The following is an 18,696-nucleotide window of genomic DNA, read 5'->3' on the forward strand; positions in this document are numbered from 1 at the left end:
TAAATTAGTCGTGAGAGATGAAAAAATAATTTTTTAAAGGATATAAAAATATTGAAAAGACAGAGATAAGAAAATCTTATTTCATTAGATTATTAAGATACATAAATTATATATGTTAAAATTAAAAGGTATAAATAAATATAAATATCCATATATTTATAACAGTTATCGATTATATTATAGCTTGTGAGGAAACTAAGTCAAAGAAGTTTATCAAATATATTAAATTATGTTTTCATGGATTTCACTATCAATACCAATATCAATACAATAAATATCAATAGAATTGTTACTCATTAGCATACATTTTAACGCAAGATGCCCAGTTAATCCTAATAGAATAAATATCTAAGAAATATTTAAAAGCTATGTATGAATATAATTTTATAAATAAACGAGAAACTTTTTGTTTTAAATGAGTGTTGTACTGCAAGACGAGTCAAAACATGTCTCTGAGATATTTTTTAGATATGTTATCTAGTAAAATTAATGTATTACGTCCTGCTTTGGACATCGTAATATAAAAAGAATTCATTGGACATGTTATTAAAATCTCCAGCTGCTTACACTTTACCACGATATACATGCGTGATTTCAGCACGTATATTAAATTTATAATAAACAATATCAATTTATACATATGTAAATGTAAAAAACAAATGTAAAAAAATTTTACTTTGGCATTACTCTCTTTCTTCTCCAATAATTAAACTCCACGTGAAATTATAATTATTATGTAACTTAACTTGAAACAAAAAAAGCTAATATTCCTTTAGCTTGCGTGTTTTCCAAATATTTATGTCTTTTAGCAAAATGCTCATTGCAAATTTAACAACGATTGTTAAGAAATATATTATAATTACAATACAAGCCATTATAAATCCGTAAACGTCAATTAGATTTGTCTGCCACCATGGCATATCCATCGTTGGCGAACGGAGCATGTTCGGACCGTTACGAATCACGTATTCGGTCCAAAAATTCGCTACTTCTCGTGCTGTCATTGGTCTATCTTTGAAATGTAAGGCCTCGCGTTTCGCAACTTCCCTGAAGTTCAAGAAGCCAATAATTATCAAAGCGATTTTATTTAAAATAACTTGGTGACCCATTAAAATGCGCAACTTAGTATTTGACCTTACTTACATGTAGTTGGGATTATTTAAAACAGTATTGAGAGCAGCATCCATTGTTTTCTCAGATAAATCCTCATAGCGTAATTTCACACCCATACCTTTATGTATAAAAACATTAATATTTCGATACTGGTCTGCGAACAAGGGGATTCCTATCACAGGTACGCCATGGTAAAACGCTTCCAGAGATCCCATTAAGCCACCATGAGATATGAATACCCGTGTATTATGATGTCCTGTATGAAAAATACCGAAATAATAGATTTCCTTAACCTCAATTGAGAAAATTCATATCTTCGATTCATAATATAGTCTCTCTCTTTCTTTCTTTTCTTCCTAATAAAACGCTAGATTGTGGAAGAGTTAGATATAATTTAAAATAGATAGATTATAAAATATCTAAAAAGTTTATCAAAGAATGAAATGAGAAAATGAGGTAAATAAAACGATAGACAATGGACATTTTTAAGATGGAATTTTCATACTTTATTATTACTTAAACTTACGTAATACTGCCATCTGTGGTATCCACGGTAATGTAACAACATTACTAGGCAGGCCAGGAGGCAGTAAGTCTTTATTTGCAATTTTCATCAGTACTTTAATGGGTGCAATTTTTCTAAAGGATTCGTATAATCCGAGTAGAGAACTGTTCGGCATCGTTTCGATATTTACCAACGAACCTAAAGTGAAATACACCACACCATCGTCCGCGTTGTCCACCCACTCTTGTAGCTCCTGCAGAAATTAAAATCGAGAATAGACGAACAGATTTCCTTGGCAGAAAATGCAAGGTTAATTTGAATGATGCAGCACGATGATGCAGCACGATGTACAAAAACAGTTTAGACTTCTAATCAATTTTAATAATATGTTCGATATTATATAAACGTTACAAACGTAACATCGTTTTATGAACTTTCGTGTTATATTTCTAACATTATCATGTTTTATCATGTACAATTTAAATATTTAGAAAATATTAAAAAATCAGATAATTTTATTTTTATGCAGCGTTTTTAATGAAATAGAATATCAACATTAGAAATATTCGACTAAACAAAGCATTTAATATACAATTCACGATCAATTGGAAATTGTGGCAATATATTCTCCCACTCGACACTATAATGTAGCCAATATACTATAGTATAACATCTATGCTTTTCTTCATCACCTGTTACATAGTGTGAAAATAATTTTCACGTTGTGTTATATAAAAATTCCGCCCTTTTTCTGAAGTGCAAATTATGTAATATATATGTTAAATATATGACTTTATATTTCATAAATGTTATGAAGATAATAAAATTATATAACTCTGTGTAATATAACTGTTATAATACATTTGTTACACAACTTTTTTATATATTCAAATTATATAACAGTAAGTGAATATGTTGACTGAGCAGTTATGTTCAAAAAGACAGTAAAATTACTAAACTGTAATATAAATGTGATAACATATACGTCATATAACTTGTCACTTCCAAGTTATATAATAATAACTGAATACATTGATTGGACTGTTATGTCTTATCCGGTCTTAACAGTATGCAGCGAGTAAAAACTCGAATGTTATAACTTTATTCGATTATGTTCGAATGTAATCAATATTTTGTCGTGCATGACTTACTGGAGTTAATTGCGACTTATCCATTTCTATGTGTAGTCCTCCAATCTCTACGAAGCTGGGAATAACGGGTCGAGTCCCATGAAACGAATAATGACTATTTACAAATAATAATGCTATATCTTTCTCAATTTCCCGAACATCCGGCATGTCCTGTCGTAGATACTTCCTCATATCATCAGTTTGCGATGACGAATAGTAATTAAATATGCGTGGCTGTATCAAGTTTTCAAGCGTGTTGACTAAACGTTGCCAAAAATTTGGAAGACCAGCAAATTCTACTAATATACCAGGAAAGAAGGAACTGCTTGTGGGATTTCCCATAACTTCGTTCATGAAGGCGTACTCCAGACTCGCCACAATACCAATTATTGGTATGTTCAGCAAACGTCCGAACCCAAAGTAACAGCTCGAACCGAAATACTGATAAATTAAAAATACATATTTTAGTACAAAATTCCGAGTGGATCAATGTTGCTCGACAAATTTATGTACGACAGTCGAGTTTCTTTGTAGTCATTGCAAAGGAAACGTTTTCGCTTATAAATGATAAGATATAATATACAGAATGCTTGTATGAATGAAGCCTTAACATGAAGTTACTTTGTTTCATAACTTTCCATAAGAAATACAATCAATTGGTGAAAAGTTACGACACAATAGTAGGAAATGTAGCTCCTAAGAATGAGCACAAAACAAAATTTCTTACTAAAAATTGGAACATGTTGCGAAGCTAATGGAGTGTGGCAAGTGTTATATTATGACTGTAAATTATGTGCTATAGAAGGTTATATAACTTCATGTCAAACTTTTCATGGATATTTTACTAGTTCAATTTAAAATGTCTCACTTTAGTTATGAAAGACAAATACGTATGCAAAACTTATACACTTAGATTTGCTTACCTCTGTGATAACGAGGTCGTAAGGCGGATCGTTAGGTGGGTTCTTGATGAACCTTTGCATCTTTGCATTACCCATCAGCGAGCACAAATCACCCCCAAAAACGGTGGCGATATAAAATGTAACTGCAGTATTTATCTGTCTTGCTTCATTTAGTGAGATATTGTTGGTGACGGCCCTCCTGGTTCCTAGCAGGTTCACTATATCCGTATAATTCGCTATACGATTTTTAGAAGGAAAATGACTGATCATGTCGATCTGATGGCCATGTTCTGCCAAGGCTTTACAAAGCGCTTCCGTCACTTGAAAGTGACTTTTTCCATTATAAGGGAATACACATAAAATCCTGTACCCTTGAATGGGTAACACGGTTAACAGCAACAGGGACGAAAACAAATATTGGAAATATTTCATTTCTTCTATTTTTAATAAAACGCTTCAGTAATACTGGGAAATAATTGCGTTCCAATAATCAAACCGTGCACTCAGTAGTGTCCAAAACGACTATTTATATATTCAAATATATGTCTGTGAAATATACATTATACACTCTAGAAATTGTTTCACATTTACTACCGTTATGACTGTTATTGTTAAAAACTTCACAAATAAGACTATAGACTTGTTAAACGATTATACATTCATAAGCATTAATTTCGTAAACCAGAAGATCAAAGGCACTTATTGCACTAGTTGCTACTTAGCTAGTCAACATCTGCTTACAAAATGTTCTATATGCTCTAGTAAGCTCTTTTATATAAAGATCAGCGGTGCAAACTTTGATCTCCGAACAGCATGACGTAGGCGACAGAGCGTGGCGGCGGGGACGAGCGGTGATCCGCGCCGGCGCGAGGTAACACGTGAGGAACTAGGTGAGCACCGATGTATTATCTATTGTCTCTTTCTCGTTCGTCTAGCTTGCGGACTATGTGAGCCGCGGAATTTTTTTCGCTACTCCTCGCTCTTTCTCTCACTCGCTCACTCTCTTCTCGCGTTCTTACGGCTGATATATTAATTATATGACATACACATATAATTAATTTTTAGAGCAAATCAATATATTGTCATGTATCTTAAAAAGACACTATGGCTCGAAACTTTTACACGCCATTGTATCTTACTTAAATCAAGCCGAACGAATATAACGTTTGCAAGCATGAATATTAAAAATTACCGTTTCTAAGTCTGATGTAAAAGTGAATGGCGTATAATATATTTATTGTTGACGTGGCAAATAAGTTGCATATTACACTTATGTCGCGTCGATTGCTATTACTGATTGTCATTATTAGAAACAGCCGAGAAATGTAGTTATGCGTTCAAAGTACGTCGTATTATGTCAGATGAAAATATTAAGCGGATCAAGTACTATGGACAAGTGGTACTACGAAATCGGATAACTGAATACATCAGTTTATATACTATCGGTTGTAACGTCTGTAACTGCTGTAACTAATCGGTTGTAACTGTTGTAACGACATTTTATCATTTGTTAACCTTTCTGAAATATTTAAGAGATCTTTATATGCAACAATGAATAAACTGTTGACAAACTAATGATTAATTAGCCTTCCCCCGTTATTCCCGTGCACGTTCCATTAAGGATTGGAAAATTTATAGCAAATTGCTGCTCGTCGTCGACCGTACGAGTAACACTGCGCGCAATTGCAACGTTCAGACCGTAAAAGTTTAGTTTCATACTGCTGTCGCCGATAAAATGGCTGTCGCGAATGAAACGCGATGTCATGTTAAATAATTGTATTGTCATAGTGCAAACCGTTCGTCTGAGTCTAGCACAACGACATATTTGATGATTATAAGATAGAAATGACGCGAATGCTTCACTGAAAATGGCAACTTAGATAACAAATCTTCAAACTGGACGTGTTTTGCAGGAAAATTATTCGTTGAAATTTAGCTTTATGTATGTACAGCGATACGTACAGCGAAATCTACAATACATCAATATCCGCTATTAATATTGTAAATAACAGCGGACTCAACGAGCACCCCTGTCTCACCCCCCTACTCGTCCAACATTTTTTCCCTCCCTCCCCTTACTTTCACTCTACTCCTTGTCTCCCCTAGCACCTCCTCGCATCTTCTTACCAACCCTTCCCTTACTCTCCTTTCCCTCATCGTTTTTTCCAACACCTCCCTTTTTACCGCATCGAACGCCGCCTTGAGGTCCACAAACAGTACTACTAATCTCCTATCTCTCCTCTCCACCTGCCTGTTTATTAAGTAATTAAGTAATTCAATGCATAGACATTGTCTATTGTCCCCCTTCCCCTTCTAAATCCCGCCTGACTCTCCGGCAAAATCCTCTTCCTCTCCACCTCCACTCTTAGTCTCTCCGTTAGAATCGCCGTATATACCTTGTATGCTGTTTGTACTCGTATTATGAATCGAAGGTGTGAATTTTATCAATTGAGTTTAAGAAAATCTATTATTTCGGTATTTCTCCTACAGGACATCATAATACACGGGTATTCATATCTCATGGTGGCTTAATGGGATCTCTGGAAGCATTTTATTATGGCGTACCTGTGATAGGAATCCCCATATTTGCAGACCAGTATCGAAATGTTAATGTTTTAGTACATAAAGGTATGGGTGTGAAATTACGCTATGAGAATTTATCTGAAGAAACAATGAATGTTGCTCTCAGTACTGTTTTAAATAATCCCAGCTATATGTAAGTAAGATCAAATATTAAATTGCGCATTTTAATGAGTGCAAGGTTATTTTAAATAAAATCGCTTAGATAACTATTGGCTTCTTGAACTTCAGGGAAGTTACGAAACGCGAGGTCTTACATTTCAAAGATAGACCGATGACAGCGCGAGAAATAGCGATTTTTTAGATTGAATATGTGATTCGTAACGGTCCGAACATGCTCCGTTCGCCAACGATGGATATGCCATGGCAGACAAATCTAATTGACGTTTATGGATTTATAATAGCTTGTATTGTAATTATAATATATTTCTTAACAATCGTTGTTAAATTTGCAACGAGCATTTTGTTAAAGAACAGAAATATCTGAGAGACAATCAAATTAAAGAAATGTAAACCTTTTTTGTTTTATATTACATTATATTAAATTACTAGGTGCGCAACTAAATTTCCGGGTTTCTTTGATCAATGAAAAATGGAAAATTTCAAGAGAAATACAAAAAATGGTTTATTCAAAGTATCGTCCCTCGCTAGCTACACATTTTTGCCATCTCTCTGGCAATACATGAATACCGCGACGATAAAACGACGCGTCTTTGGACCGAAACCATTCATCCAACCAATTTTGCACTTCTTCGAAATTGGCCAAGTGTTGCCCAGCCAAGCCATGCGCCATCGACCGGAACAAGTGATAATCGGAAGGGACCAGGTCTGGCGAATACGGCGGATGCGGTAGCAGATCCCATTTCAGCGTTTTAATGGTGTCCTTAATGGGACGATGGAAGTGCGATGGCACGGAGCGTTGTCGTGCTGCAATATCACTCATTCGTGTCTCGTGTCCCATTCTGGCCGTTTTTCGAGCAATACAGGATTCAAATTGGGGGATAGGGGGTAAGGCTGGGGGAAGAGAGGATGTATACGCTGACGTATGCAGACGACCTGGCGGTATTGGAAGACGAGGAGGGGATGAAGGGAATGATAAGGAGGTTGGAGAGGTATCTGGAAAAGAAGGGGTTAGAGGTAAACATAGAGAAAACGAAAGTAATGAGGTGCAGGAGGAGTGGAGGGAGATGGAGGAAGGTGGACTGGAGATGAAAGGGGAAGAGACTGATCAATCGTTGTCGGTAGCGATGCCCATTGACAGTTTCGCCCGGCTTCTTTTCAGCAGCTCATAGTACACGATTCCTTTCTGGTCCCACCAAACGTAGAGCATTGTCTTCTTTCCGAAGCGATTTGGCCGTGCCGTCGATGTTGATGCTTCGCCAGGTGAAAGCCACGATCTTTTGCGTTTGGGATTCTCGAAATATATCCATTTCTCACCGCCAGTAACAATTCGATGCAGGAAACTCTTTCTTTCATGCCGCAAAAGCAAAATTTCGGAAGTGGCTCTTCGATTTTTCATCTGTCTCTCAGTCAATTCATGCGGCACCCATTTTCCTTCCTTTTGAATTTTTCCCATGGCATGTAAACGTTTGGAAATACCTTGGCGAGTCATGTTTAATGCCTCCGCAAGTTGATGTTGTGTTTGCGTATCATCTTCATTCAATAACGCTTGCAGATCGGCATCTTCAATTGTTTTTGGTCTTCCGGAGCGCTCCTTGTCCTCAGTGTCGAAATCGCCACTTCTGAAGCGTTTAAACCAACCTTCACAGGTAGTTTTTGATGGTGCATGTTCGCCGTAGGCCTCCTCAAGCAAACGACGTGCTTCAGCTGCACTTTTTTTCAAGTTAAAGCAGAAAAGCAAAGCTTCCCGCAAATGCTGTTTATTTGGTACAAAACTCGACATCTTCGTTGTTAGAAAAAATATTTTTGCGTTGCGATATGTGTTGGTATTACGACTGGTTATTGTTAACAGATGTCCAAGCTATAAAAAAAACACAACTTCAGACATGTATGTCGACTACATGTGTCGTTAGCGCCAACCATGTGTGAAACCCGGAAACTTAATTGCGTACCTAGTACATATTAATTATGTTGAATTACAGTTTCATGTTAAATTTAATTATAAGATATACTTAGATATAGATTAGATTTTTATTATTGCAAAGAAAAGAGAATAGTTCCTAAATAAAACTTATTTTTTTACATTTACGTATGTATTAATTGATATTGTTTATTATTACTACTTTAGCGTGTATTGTAGTTGCAATATATTTCCTAGTAATTAGCGTCAAATTTAGATGAATATTTTGTTATACAACAAAAATATTCTGGGAAACAAGTTAGAGGAATGTTAGATCTTTTGTTTGATGTTATATTATGGTAAGTAAATTTAGTTACGTTAAATTGCAGTTCTATGTTGTTAAATTATTGAATATAAGTGCATATTAAATAGATATATTATTGAAGTTAAGGCAAACATTTTAAAATAAAATTTATTCTTTATATCTACATATGTATGAATTGATCTTGTTTGTTATTAAATCAACAAGTATATTAAAATTTTCGCGTTGACATAATTCGCAATAAGTGATAAGTAGATATATAGCTGAATATATAATTACGATATGTCCATTATGAAATTTTGTTATGTTACTGATAATGATATTAGAAGCGAAACATAAAATGTTAATCTTACTAGATAACATATAAAAAATATGTCTCAGAAACATATTTTAAACATATTTTTCGTTTTATATCCAACTAATATTTAAAACTAATACAAAATCTCTGACGTATTTATGAGATTATTTTAAGCAACTTTTAAATAATTTTAAATATTTACTTTGTTAAGGTACTCTCAGTATTACATATGTCAAGACAAATAATAATAAATAACAGTAACATTCTATTGATACCGTGAATTTTATAAAAATACTGGGTGATCCAAAATTCCCGCATTCGGAGTACAGGACATGATATTTTATGTTAAAATAAACAACTTTTTCCCTTAGTAAAATTGTGTCCGACAAATAGTTTTTGCAAGAGAACGTGTCAAAGTTAATGAATAAGCGCTCTTGTCTATGTAGAGCGCTCAGGGCCGGCGCGCGCGCCTTACTCGCGTGTAGCTAGTCAGTGACTAGTATTCATAAGTAATGTCTTTTAAGACGCACATTGCCAAACTGAAAATTTGAATTTCGTGTAGTGGCCAAAGTTATTTTTTCTTTTATTTATTTTTAGTCGTTTTTTTGCACGATTGAATTGGCATTGAACTGAGTCTTTTCGAGGGTCCTGGTTTGTCACTCATAATAAAAAACAATCGCGTGAACGGCCGTTTGGTGAGGGGCCGCAACACGCGATATCGCGTGAACGGCAATGAACGTGTTAAGACGCTCATATGGCTTTGTTGTGATTAGTTTACGACATCTTAAGACTGTACTTAAGACAATCTTAAATAATAAAAATTAACTATGAACATTACTGAGATTTGACCTCCTTCCGTATTGTATTACTTAAATAATGAAAAGTTAATGGAATAAGTACCCAGGTAGAACAAAAAATCATAATAATATAATTATGATATCAACAAAAAGTTATTTTAAGACAAATCAGGATGATGTCATTCGATATAGTTTTCGTGATGGTTTGGTGATGTTTTTTTGATATTGAAATGATGTTATGATGACTTTTAGAACTGTACATTAAAATAGAAAGTCACAATAACAAAGTGACGTCAAAATGATGTCAAAATGACAAGAAAATGATCTAATCATAATTACAAAGTGAGTTTTTATAGTCTTTTGTTATTCATTTTGAAATCATTGTGATTTTTTGTTTAAATGATAATATAGCTTATACCCTACATATACAATGTCTGAAAAACATTTTAGAGATATCATATCTCTAAAATATTTTTTGAACATGTATATGTATTTGTGTATGTAAGAATAAGAAATATAGAGTAAAAAATGTTAATGTGAATATTTGGGTGTTATTTTGAGAGTTTTCTTGGGTGTTATTTTGAGGGTTTTCGTTGAGCGTTAACCTTCCTTTGGGTGTAACCTTCAATTGACGATCCGAAATCACACCCAATTTGAGTGTTTTTTCGGTGTGTAACACTCAAAATAGAGCGTTTATTCGATGTATAACACTCAAAATTGAGCGTTTTTTATCGGTGTTTAACACCAAAGTTAAGCGTTTTTTGAGTGTTAACACCCAAAATTGAGAGTTTTTTTTTCATAAGGGCTAATATACATATATGTTATATGAACAATTTTTTGCACGAAAATCTACAGTTTACGTTACACATAAGATTCCTGAGGATAATAACGTCATCAAAGATTCTTAAAAATATTGTAGAGGAGATATAGAGCTTTCAGATTATATATTGTTTCAATAGATAGCGTTAGTAGTTTTCTTTAAATTTAAAAAGTTCCGTTATTTTTCCGACATACTGTGTATATACATCTTTCTAGCAACAACACTAATTATATGTGATAAGCACCAACGAATTCGACTAGATATAAACCGGGTCAAGGATATCTTGTTTAATGTAATGTAATGTTTAAGATTACTGGAAGATAAACAAAATTTTGATCATAGAATAACGCATGATTTTACTATTTCCTCTTTTTTGGATTTATTATACGATTATACGTATGTAAGTAATGAGTTGACTGTTGACGCTAAAATACTATGTCCCAATTTTATTTCTTTCTTAAGTGCGTTTTTTATTAGTTTTACGTAGAAGGCTGAATCTTGAAAAACTTTTGGCTCATAAGCTATTACTCGCTTAAACATTATTATCCTCTGTAATTTAAAAAAATTATTCGTAAGAGTATTCCCAACTCTCCATTTGGCTCTTGATTTTTCTTGCTTTACGTGTAAAAAACGGACAATTATATATATATTACATATTTTACAATATATAATATTACATATTTTACAAGATATTACATATTTTCATACAATTATATATGAGTATATTCAGACGGACATGAGAATAAATTTTTTATAATACATACTATATATAATATACACAATATTTTAATAGAAACTAAATAAAATTTTTATAAGATAATTAATATAATTTTAAGGACTTATTTTACATCGCTTAAAATAAATTAAATCCAGTTTGGTTGTTTAGCTTCAAATTTCTTCATTATGTCTATAACACGATCGTATAAGAGACTTTTCGCATCGATAGCCCACATAAAATCGAGATGAGTGAAGAGTTTGTATGGAACTTCCTCAAATAAAATAACGCTGGACAATCGTTTGTACACTTCAAGCACATTCTAGGGAAAATGTTTTTACAAATAAAGCGAATTATGTGGCAATTGAAACTAAAGTAACTGACTTAATTTTTATATTGAGATTATATGTATGGAAAGAAATGACAATAAGGAAATAACGAGACATACGTCTCATTTGCGTAATTGATCTTTTTTGGAAATAAATAAAATGTAAAATATAAAAACACAAAATTATAAAAAAATAATAGTATAAAAAATAATAATCTGTGTAATATGTAAAGAATAAATATAAACATATAATATATTTCTCGATATAATATTGAATGAAATTTTTTTACATTTCATTCAATACAACATAAAATGTTAAAATTTAGATAGAAGTATATATTTACCGATCTCGTGGCAAGTACATCGTTAGTACCATAAATCAAAGCCAACGGTGTAGTAATTTTTTCGAGTTCATACCTTTTGGATGTTAGGTGTCCATAAATAGAATATTTATAATCATAAGATCGAAAGTCTCCTGCAACAATCAATATTGTTCAAGGAACAAGAAAAAATCAGCGAAATATCCAAAAAAAGAATACAACTTGTGATAACATTTACTCACTTGTAACAATATTTTGATAAAAATGATATATTGTTAATACAGAAGTACTAGTCGGATAATAAGTTAATATCTCGGGTAACGCTGTCTGCAAAAATTATTTGTGTATGTAATAAGGATACTTGCAAGATGATGTAGCTGTACAAACGGATGCGTCCAGAAATGATATCATGTCAAGTCATGATAATGTAACTTACGGTATTTATTTGCAGCGGATCGGATCCTGCAAGCATGAACAATATCGCAATACAAAAGGCCTGAGTTTTCGCGTATTCTGCACACAGTAACTTTCTCGTTGCAATACTTCTTGATTCTAAAGGCGTCACTTCATACACTTCATTTTTGTCAAAGAATTCCTGACAAGTAAATATAAAAAAGCGTAAAAATTTCAGAATAAAATAATTCTTGATAAAATACATTAGTTCCAGGCTCTAAAGAAGTATGTCGATTTAACGTACACAAACCATGATAATATAAAATATAATAAAAAAATATAATAAAAATGCGTTTGTGATTGTTACCATCAATATTGGTATTTGAGCTATAAATGTGTTTATTACAGGAGGCACTTCATTCCAGAAAGCAATTGGAGCGAGGCATATTCCCAAACTTATCTTTGCGTTATATTCAGGCCTCGTGGACAGAAGAACAAACAGTACGGTAGTTCCCATCGAATGACCAATATAGGACAGAGTTCCCTGTCCGGTGTAAGTAAGTACGTAATCGATCATATTTGGTAAATCGATCGTTCCAACTTCGTGATAACTAGACAATACAAATAAATATTATTTTTATAAATAAATATTATATTTTTGCATTCTTTTAGCAGAATGTAACAAGGTAATTCTATCACTAAATATATATGTATATCACATATATATATATATTTTTTTTGTTTTCTTTCGTGGTTATTTTGGAAAAATATCAAACATTTCTTCAAACTCTTATATTTTCGCGGTATTCTACCTAAATTGCCAGAAATCTTTATTTCGAGGAGACATTTTCACGTGCGATCTGGAATAGGTGCTTCCTCTGACATTTCCAAGCCACACATCGTAGCCTTGATCAGCTAAAAGAAATACTGCAACACACCGTATGTCCAATATATTTATTATACCATTAGTAATTCAGGAAGACAGAATTAAATATAATTTTTCAACCGCGAAATTGTATAATATATTATAATTATATTGATTACCATGGAGAAAACACAGTAACCGTCTTAAAAGAATTAAACTTATCATATCAACTGAAATTAATCAGCAGAATCAAGCTAAACATTGGCCGCAACCGGTTCTCTTCAACTCGGAGAATAAATACTGTTTGATTTATAAGTAATTAAAAAATGGATATTTCTGAATGTTTTAATAAATTTTAAGAACAAGGATAAAGAACAAAACAAAGGATGGCAGAGATTAATTATCAAAGTAGTGCAACAGGTTTTATTTTCCGCGGCCATTGCGGTTAAATATTCAAAACCTCAATTAAATAATAAGTCATTAAAGATGCGATAAATAAATGTCTATTTTTGACGTATCTTTTTTTTATATTATACCATTATATGACTGTCTAATGTGGATACATTTACTATTTGTCAGATATCACTCATATCTTACGCAGAAATTAATAAGAATCGTCAAAGATGCGGTTTTCATCGTATCCATTTAATAGAGAGAATAAATTCAGAGAGAAGTTATAGAGCTAAAACGAAATATACACAAGCGATCAAGTGGTCACTTATCAGCAATTTGAAGATAACTTTCTAATAATTCTCATAAATATCGAAATTAGCAACTCTTTGCCAAAGACGTTAGACTTATCGACAACAGACAATACATTGTCGGACCATGAAGCAGCTTATTTCGTATTTAATTAACATATCCAGCCATGTCCTTGCATAAATATTTTTAGCTTCAATGACTACCACTTACCGAGGTCTTTGCCAGGACCAAATAGCACCCAACTATCAGATGAAGATATAATACCATGTTGAAGGAACACTACTTTCTTGTTCTTTTTGTTGTTAGACAGCGGACTGTCGGGTATTCTATGTATCTTTAAGTTGTAACCGTCCTCTGTTATAACATTATGTTCCTCGGCGGGATAACCATGTCTCGTGACCAAACCGATCTGTGTAAACATAAAGTTACAATGGAATATTATCAGAAAGAAGTTGCAACATACTCCCTCTCTTTTCATAAACCTCTTTTCATAAACAAATTTGTCTCCGCGTGCTTATTTTCAATTAATACTACACAATAATGCAAAATGCGTTTGTCGTGTCGACAAAATTCTTCCGTCTGAAAGAAAAGTTTTTTTCTAATTAACCGCCGTCATTAACGAGATTGTTCTACGAGGCGAAAAGTTCGGCGGGAAAGAAGCTCATCGTCTCTTACTTACGAAGTCCAGTATTTTCACGTCTTTTCCTCTATTAACTTCATCCAAAGCCCTCACTCTCACTAGATTAAGATCCTTAGGAAACAAGAAATTAACAAATGCTCGTGGAAATAATTCGCCGTTGGATAATATCAATTCTGCATTCAACAACGCCAAAACAAGTATTATTGCAAGCTTTATACTTGTCCTCATCATTTTATCGGCTCTCTAAACTGCACAGTGGAACACAAATATAATTTTTGTTGTTATCAACATGATTTCCATCTTATTTTATTATTTTTTGTGGAACCAATTCTTCTTTGCGCTCCAAAAAATATATTGAAAATTGAGCGCGTATTAAATAGGATTTATTTATTTGACAATTGATTATTTTTATTAGAATCTACCTTGTAATTTTCATAACGTACACACTTATAACCATAATGGCTATAGGGATGTAACAAGTAAGCTTCATATATACCGATATGATTTTAATTTAATTAATCATTTTAATTTAACAGTTACAATCGTTACATAAATTGATATTATACATAAAAATATTTATAAAAACGGATCACTTTCAAACCTGTAATTTAACCTTAGTTACCAACCAGTTCGTAATATGTGTATGTATGTATATGTAATTAGCATTTCCTTACTGTGTCACTGGAAAATTTAAATCGTGAAACAGGAATCGATGTGAAGGCGAACCATTATATTGAACGCTGACACTGCATTCGCCACACATCTTGCAATTCACAAGTTTTGTCGTTCGTGTTTTTTACCAAAATTATATAACATATTAATTTAAGTAAAAAGTATCCTTTGTTGCATCATATTCTCTCTGTCTTTGTTTTTTCAGTTAAATTTGCCAATTAGTAAATTAAACTTAACAGCAATTTGATAAATTAATTGTACTGATTATCGATTATCAGATTTAATGATCTTTTATCTCTGCGTGAACCTGTCTCTGATATTGTACACAAAAGATTAAACCTCATTCTTTGTGGAATTGCATCGTATAAAACGCACGTGATCAATTATTATTTATTATTTATTATTATTATATATTCTACCCCCAGGTAGAACATAGAAGTCATAATGATATCATAATGATGTCAATATGACTTTATTTACTGTGTCACTTAAACGTCACTGACAATAAGTGACACAACAATAATATAAAAATGGCAAAAGTATATATATGTTGCATTATAAATATAATATAAACACTTTAAAATAATCACTTTAGTTTCTGGAATATTTATATCGTTCGACTATATCGTTACAGTTGTGTTAACAATAGAATAAACAAATATAAGTAATATGTAAGAAAGATGATGACATTGTGACTAAATCTTGGAATTTCGTTTATCGTAATATTCTAGTGACATTCGTAAAATAACATACGCGATATTTTTAAGAATCTTTGAGGTTTGATGACGTTATTATCCTCAGGAATCTTATGTGTAACGTAAACTGTAGATTTTCATGCAAAAAATTGTTCATATAACATATATGTATATTAGCCCTTATGAAAAAAAAAACCCTCAATTTTGGGTGTTAACACTCAAAAAACGCTTAACTTTGGTGATAAGCACCGATAAAAAACGCTCAATTTTGAGTGTTATACATCGAATAAACGCTCTATTTTGGGTGTTACACACCGAAAAAACATTCAAATTGGGTGTGATTTCGGATCGTCAATTGAAGGTTACACCCAAAGGAAGGTTAATGCTCAACGAAAACCCTCAAAATAACACCCAAGAAAACTCTCAAAATAACACCCAAATATTCACATTAACATTTTTTACCCTATATTTCTTATCCTTACATACACAAATACATATACATGTTCAAAAAACATTTTAGAAATATGATATCTCTAAAATGTTTTTCGGACATTGTATATGTATGGATATAAGCTATATTATCATTTAAATAAAAAATCACAATGACTTCAAAATGAGTAACAAAAGACTGTAAAAACTCACTTTGTAATCATGATGAGATCATTTTCTTGTCATTTTGACATCACTTTGATGTTATTGTGACTTTCTATTTTAATGTGCAGTTCTAAAAGTCATCATAATATCATTTCAATATCAAAAAAACATCACCAAACTATCACGAAAACTATATCGAATGACATCATCCTGATTTGTCTTAAAATGACTTTTTGTTGATATCATAATTATATTATTATGATTTTTTGTTCTTCCTGAGCCATGCCTATTTGATAAGAACATGTTTAGCATAATTCGAAAATATTTTATTGCACTGACTTGGACAAAATATACATATACTGCTTGATTAGAACTGTGTGATGTTTTCATTAATAATTTATCCAGTTGCCCATTATCAATAATTGCGTGGCATCTTTCTACTAACTTTGTGACATATTCTTGAGATAAAGATCTCCAGAAAATCAATCAAATTCGTGAAACTAACTTCTCGACCTTCTAAATTCTCTTTCCACACACGAAACTTGACCTTCATGAATACCCAAATGTTTTCGATAGAATTTACATCCGATGTTTATGATGGCCAATCCAATATGTCAGTGTCGTTTTCTTATTTCCGCACGGTAAAAAAAAAACGGTAGAAATTCCAATGTTTTGGGTCATTGCCTTTTTGTAATAGTCTTTTCTCGTTTTTCCTTTCAAATCACTTTTGAGCAGGTAGTAATAAAGTCCTCTCATAAATTTGACTATTTCGGCTCAAGTTGTCTCTGTGTGTTGGAATTTCCCGTTTAACGGTTTCTGTGCAAAAGTTTTACCAGACACACTTTTATCAAGCAAACTGTAATATGGTAATATGCCAACGTTAAAAGGATTATCGTATGCATCTGTTATGTGAAATATACGTGAAATGTGTTGACATAATTATACGACAATATCTTATAAATTATTTTACAGTTAGCACGCAGAAAGATCCTATAAGCGGAAAAGTATGAATGATAAACACTGAAAGTAATTTCTTAAAATGATTTTTTGACATTTCCTTAAAAATTTGATTTTCGGATCTGCAAAAAGATGTGATTACATTATTTAAGAAAATTTTTAATGATCATGGGATTCATATTTATCAGCTTCATTTTATTGCTTATTATTTTGTTTTTATTAAAAAAAGCAAATAATCAATATTTTGACATCAAATTGTAGAAATAAATTTAAAAAATATAAAAAAGGAATGTATAAATTTTACTTCAATTTCTCATCCACATTTATACATTTTGCATTCATTTCTTTTCTATTGCTGCATTTACGAATAAATTCACTTAAGTAGGGAGCTCAAATACATAATGAGAAAATGGAAAAACGTTGAAAAATAAATTAATTCGTAATTTATGATTGAACGATTACTTTTAAATATTCTTACAGATATAAATGATATGTGAGCGAAGACCATACACCTTGAGAGGAATGTTAACCGTTGCACACAGCGATTAAGCTGAAACTGTGAATAACAAGCTACATCGCTCAGATATATATATAAACGCAGAAACTCGCACCGGTATATTAAGGTGTTGTGCCTGAATTCTCAGGGTCGAGTAAAATGCCTCAGTACCCATATACTAAACATTCGCTATTCGATGTCGCAAGATGGCCGATTCACTGCTTCCATGATTATAAATTTAAAGCGATGCCAAGAGATTCGTTGACCAAGTAGATTTAATTATTTGATACATTTCTCTTATCATCTATTCTGTTTACTCTGTAAACGCTTGCAAACGAACAATATTATGAACAATACTAATAAAAACAATGGACATTCAAATAATCGATTATAAAAAATATATATTTACATCTTTTATAATTTTATTCTTTTGATTATATCTAATTGATTATACAAGTTTGCTCTTTTCAATTTATCAGGAAACTCAAGGAAAGAAAATTGATTAATTCTGAAATATAAAATTTCTTGAAAGAAAAGTGTTGCAACAAGTGTTTCCGCCACTAATTATAGCTTCATGACTAATTTATAATATAATTATACTTGCGCTACTTACACCGATATAACCACCACTATTGAATTGGCGACTGTTGGTAAAAGTGAACGAAACAGCAGCCCATTCAAATTTCTCGAATACCGGATGTTTCCAATGTCCTATGTTTTTTACAATGAAAGCCACAAATCAACTGATCACACACACACACACACATACACATACATTTGATCTGTATATATATTTAATACACGTTATTTACGCGTTTAATATTTATTGTTA

General features: G+C 32.3%; 3 protein-coding genes across 4 annotated transcripts; 1 reads left to right on the top strand and 2 right to left on the bottom strand.

Moving 5' to 3' along the window:
* Positions 1 to 709: 709 nt before the first annotated feature.
* On the bottom strand, positions 710 to 4,382 carry LOC105185608 (UDP-glucuronosyltransferase 2C1). Its single transcript, XM_011145242.3, has 5 exons — positions 3,672 to 4,382; positions 2,770 to 3,189; positions 1,640 to 1,871; positions 1,144 to 1,369; positions 710 to 1,047 (listed from the first exon to the last, which is right to left on the bottom strand). Exons 1-5 carry the CDS (start codon positions 4,080 to 4,082, stop codon positions 762 to 764), a joined length of 1,575 nt encoding a protein of 524 aa, XP_011143544.1. The 5' UTR covers positions 4,083 to 4,382; the 3' UTR covers positions 710 to 761.
* A 1,762-nt stretch (positions 4,383 to 6,144) lies between these two features.
* Positions 6,145 to 6,534, top strand: LOC112589445 (UDP-glucuronosyltransferase 2B1-like). Its single transcript, XM_025302732.1, has 2 exons — positions 6,145 to 6,366; positions 6,462 to 6,534. The coding sequence occupies exons 1-2, from the start codon at positions 6,182 to 6,184 to the stop codon at positions 6,532 to 6,534; spliced, it is 258 nt and encodes an 85-aa protein (XP_025158517.1). The 5' UTR covers positions 6,145 to 6,181.
* A 4,797-nt stretch (positions 6,535 to 11,331) lies between these two features.
* On the bottom strand, positions 11,332 to 17,922 carry LOC105185609 (lipase 3). Of its 2 annotated transcripts, XM_011145243.3 has the most exons (9): positions 17,847 to 17,922; positions 14,490 to 14,698; positions 14,021 to 14,219; positions 13,056 to 13,170; positions 12,611 to 12,854; positions 12,287 to 12,445; positions 12,093 to 12,177; positions 11,875 to 12,005; positions 11,332 to 11,524 (listed from the first exon to the last, which is right to left on the bottom strand). In XM_011145243.3, the coding sequence occupies exons 2-9, from the start codon at positions 14,679 to 14,681 to the stop codon at positions 11,351 to 11,353; spliced, it is 1,299 nt and encodes a 432-aa protein (XP_011143545.1). In that variant the 5' UTR covers positions 14,682 to 14,698; positions 17,847 to 17,922; the 3' UTR covers positions 11,332 to 11,350. The 2 variants fall into 2 exon arrangements, with proteins under 2 accessions (XP_011143545.1, XP_019698106.1); XM_019842547.1 differs by lacking the exon at positions 14,490 to 14,698 and having other exon boundaries at positions 17,847 to 17,919.
* Positions 17,923 to 18,696: the final 774 nt, after the last annotated feature.

This window comes from Harpegnathos saltator, unplaced genomic scaffold (assembly GCF_003227715.2).
Source record: "Harpegnathos saltator strain DR-91 unplaced genomic scaffold, Hsal_v8.6 scaffold51, whole genome shotgun sequence".
Taxonomy (NCBI): domain Eukaryota; kingdom Metazoa; phylum Arthropoda; class Insecta; order Hymenoptera; family Formicidae; genus Harpegnathos; species Harpegnathos saltator.

What these genes read in the sequence shown, in the direction of transcription:
- LOC112589445 (XM_025302732.1), top strand. Translation starts at nt 6,182, where the DNA reads ATGGGATCTCTGGAAGCATTTTATTATGGCGTACCTGTGATAGGAATC. An exon ending in TTAAATAATCCCAGCTATAT is followed by an intron (nt 6,367 to 6,461) that starts GTAAGTAAGATC and finishes CTTGAACTTCAG; the next exon opens with GGAAGTTACGAAACGCGAGG.
- LOC105185609 (XM_011145243.3), bottom strand. Translation starts at nt 14,681, where the DNA reads ATGATGAGGACAAGTATAAAGCTTGCAATAATACTTGTTTTGGCGTTG. An exon ending in ACGTGAAAATACTGGACTTC is followed by an intron (nt 14,220 to 14,489) that starts GTAAGTAAGAGA and finishes ATGTTTACACAG; the next exon opens with ATCGGTTTGGTCACGAGACA. An exon ending in AAAGATTTCTGGCAATTTAG is followed by an intron (nt 12,855 to 13,055) that starts GTAGAATACCGC and finishes TGTATTGTCTAG; the next exon opens with TTATCACGAAGTTGGAACGA.
- LOC105185608 (XM_011145242.3), bottom strand. Translation starts at nt 4,082, where the DNA reads ATGAAATATTTCCAATATTTGTTTTCGTCCCTGTTGCTGTTAACCGTG. An exon ending in ATAAGTCGCAATTAACTCCA is followed by an intron (nt 1,872 to 2,769) that starts GTAAGTCATGCA and finishes TAATTTCTGCAG; the next exon opens with GAGCTACAAGAGTGGGTGGA. An exon ending in ACCACAGATGGCAGTATTAC is followed by an intron (nt 1,370 to 1,639) that starts GTAAGTTTAAGT and finishes TTTTTCATACAG; the next exon opens with GACATCATAATACACGGGTA.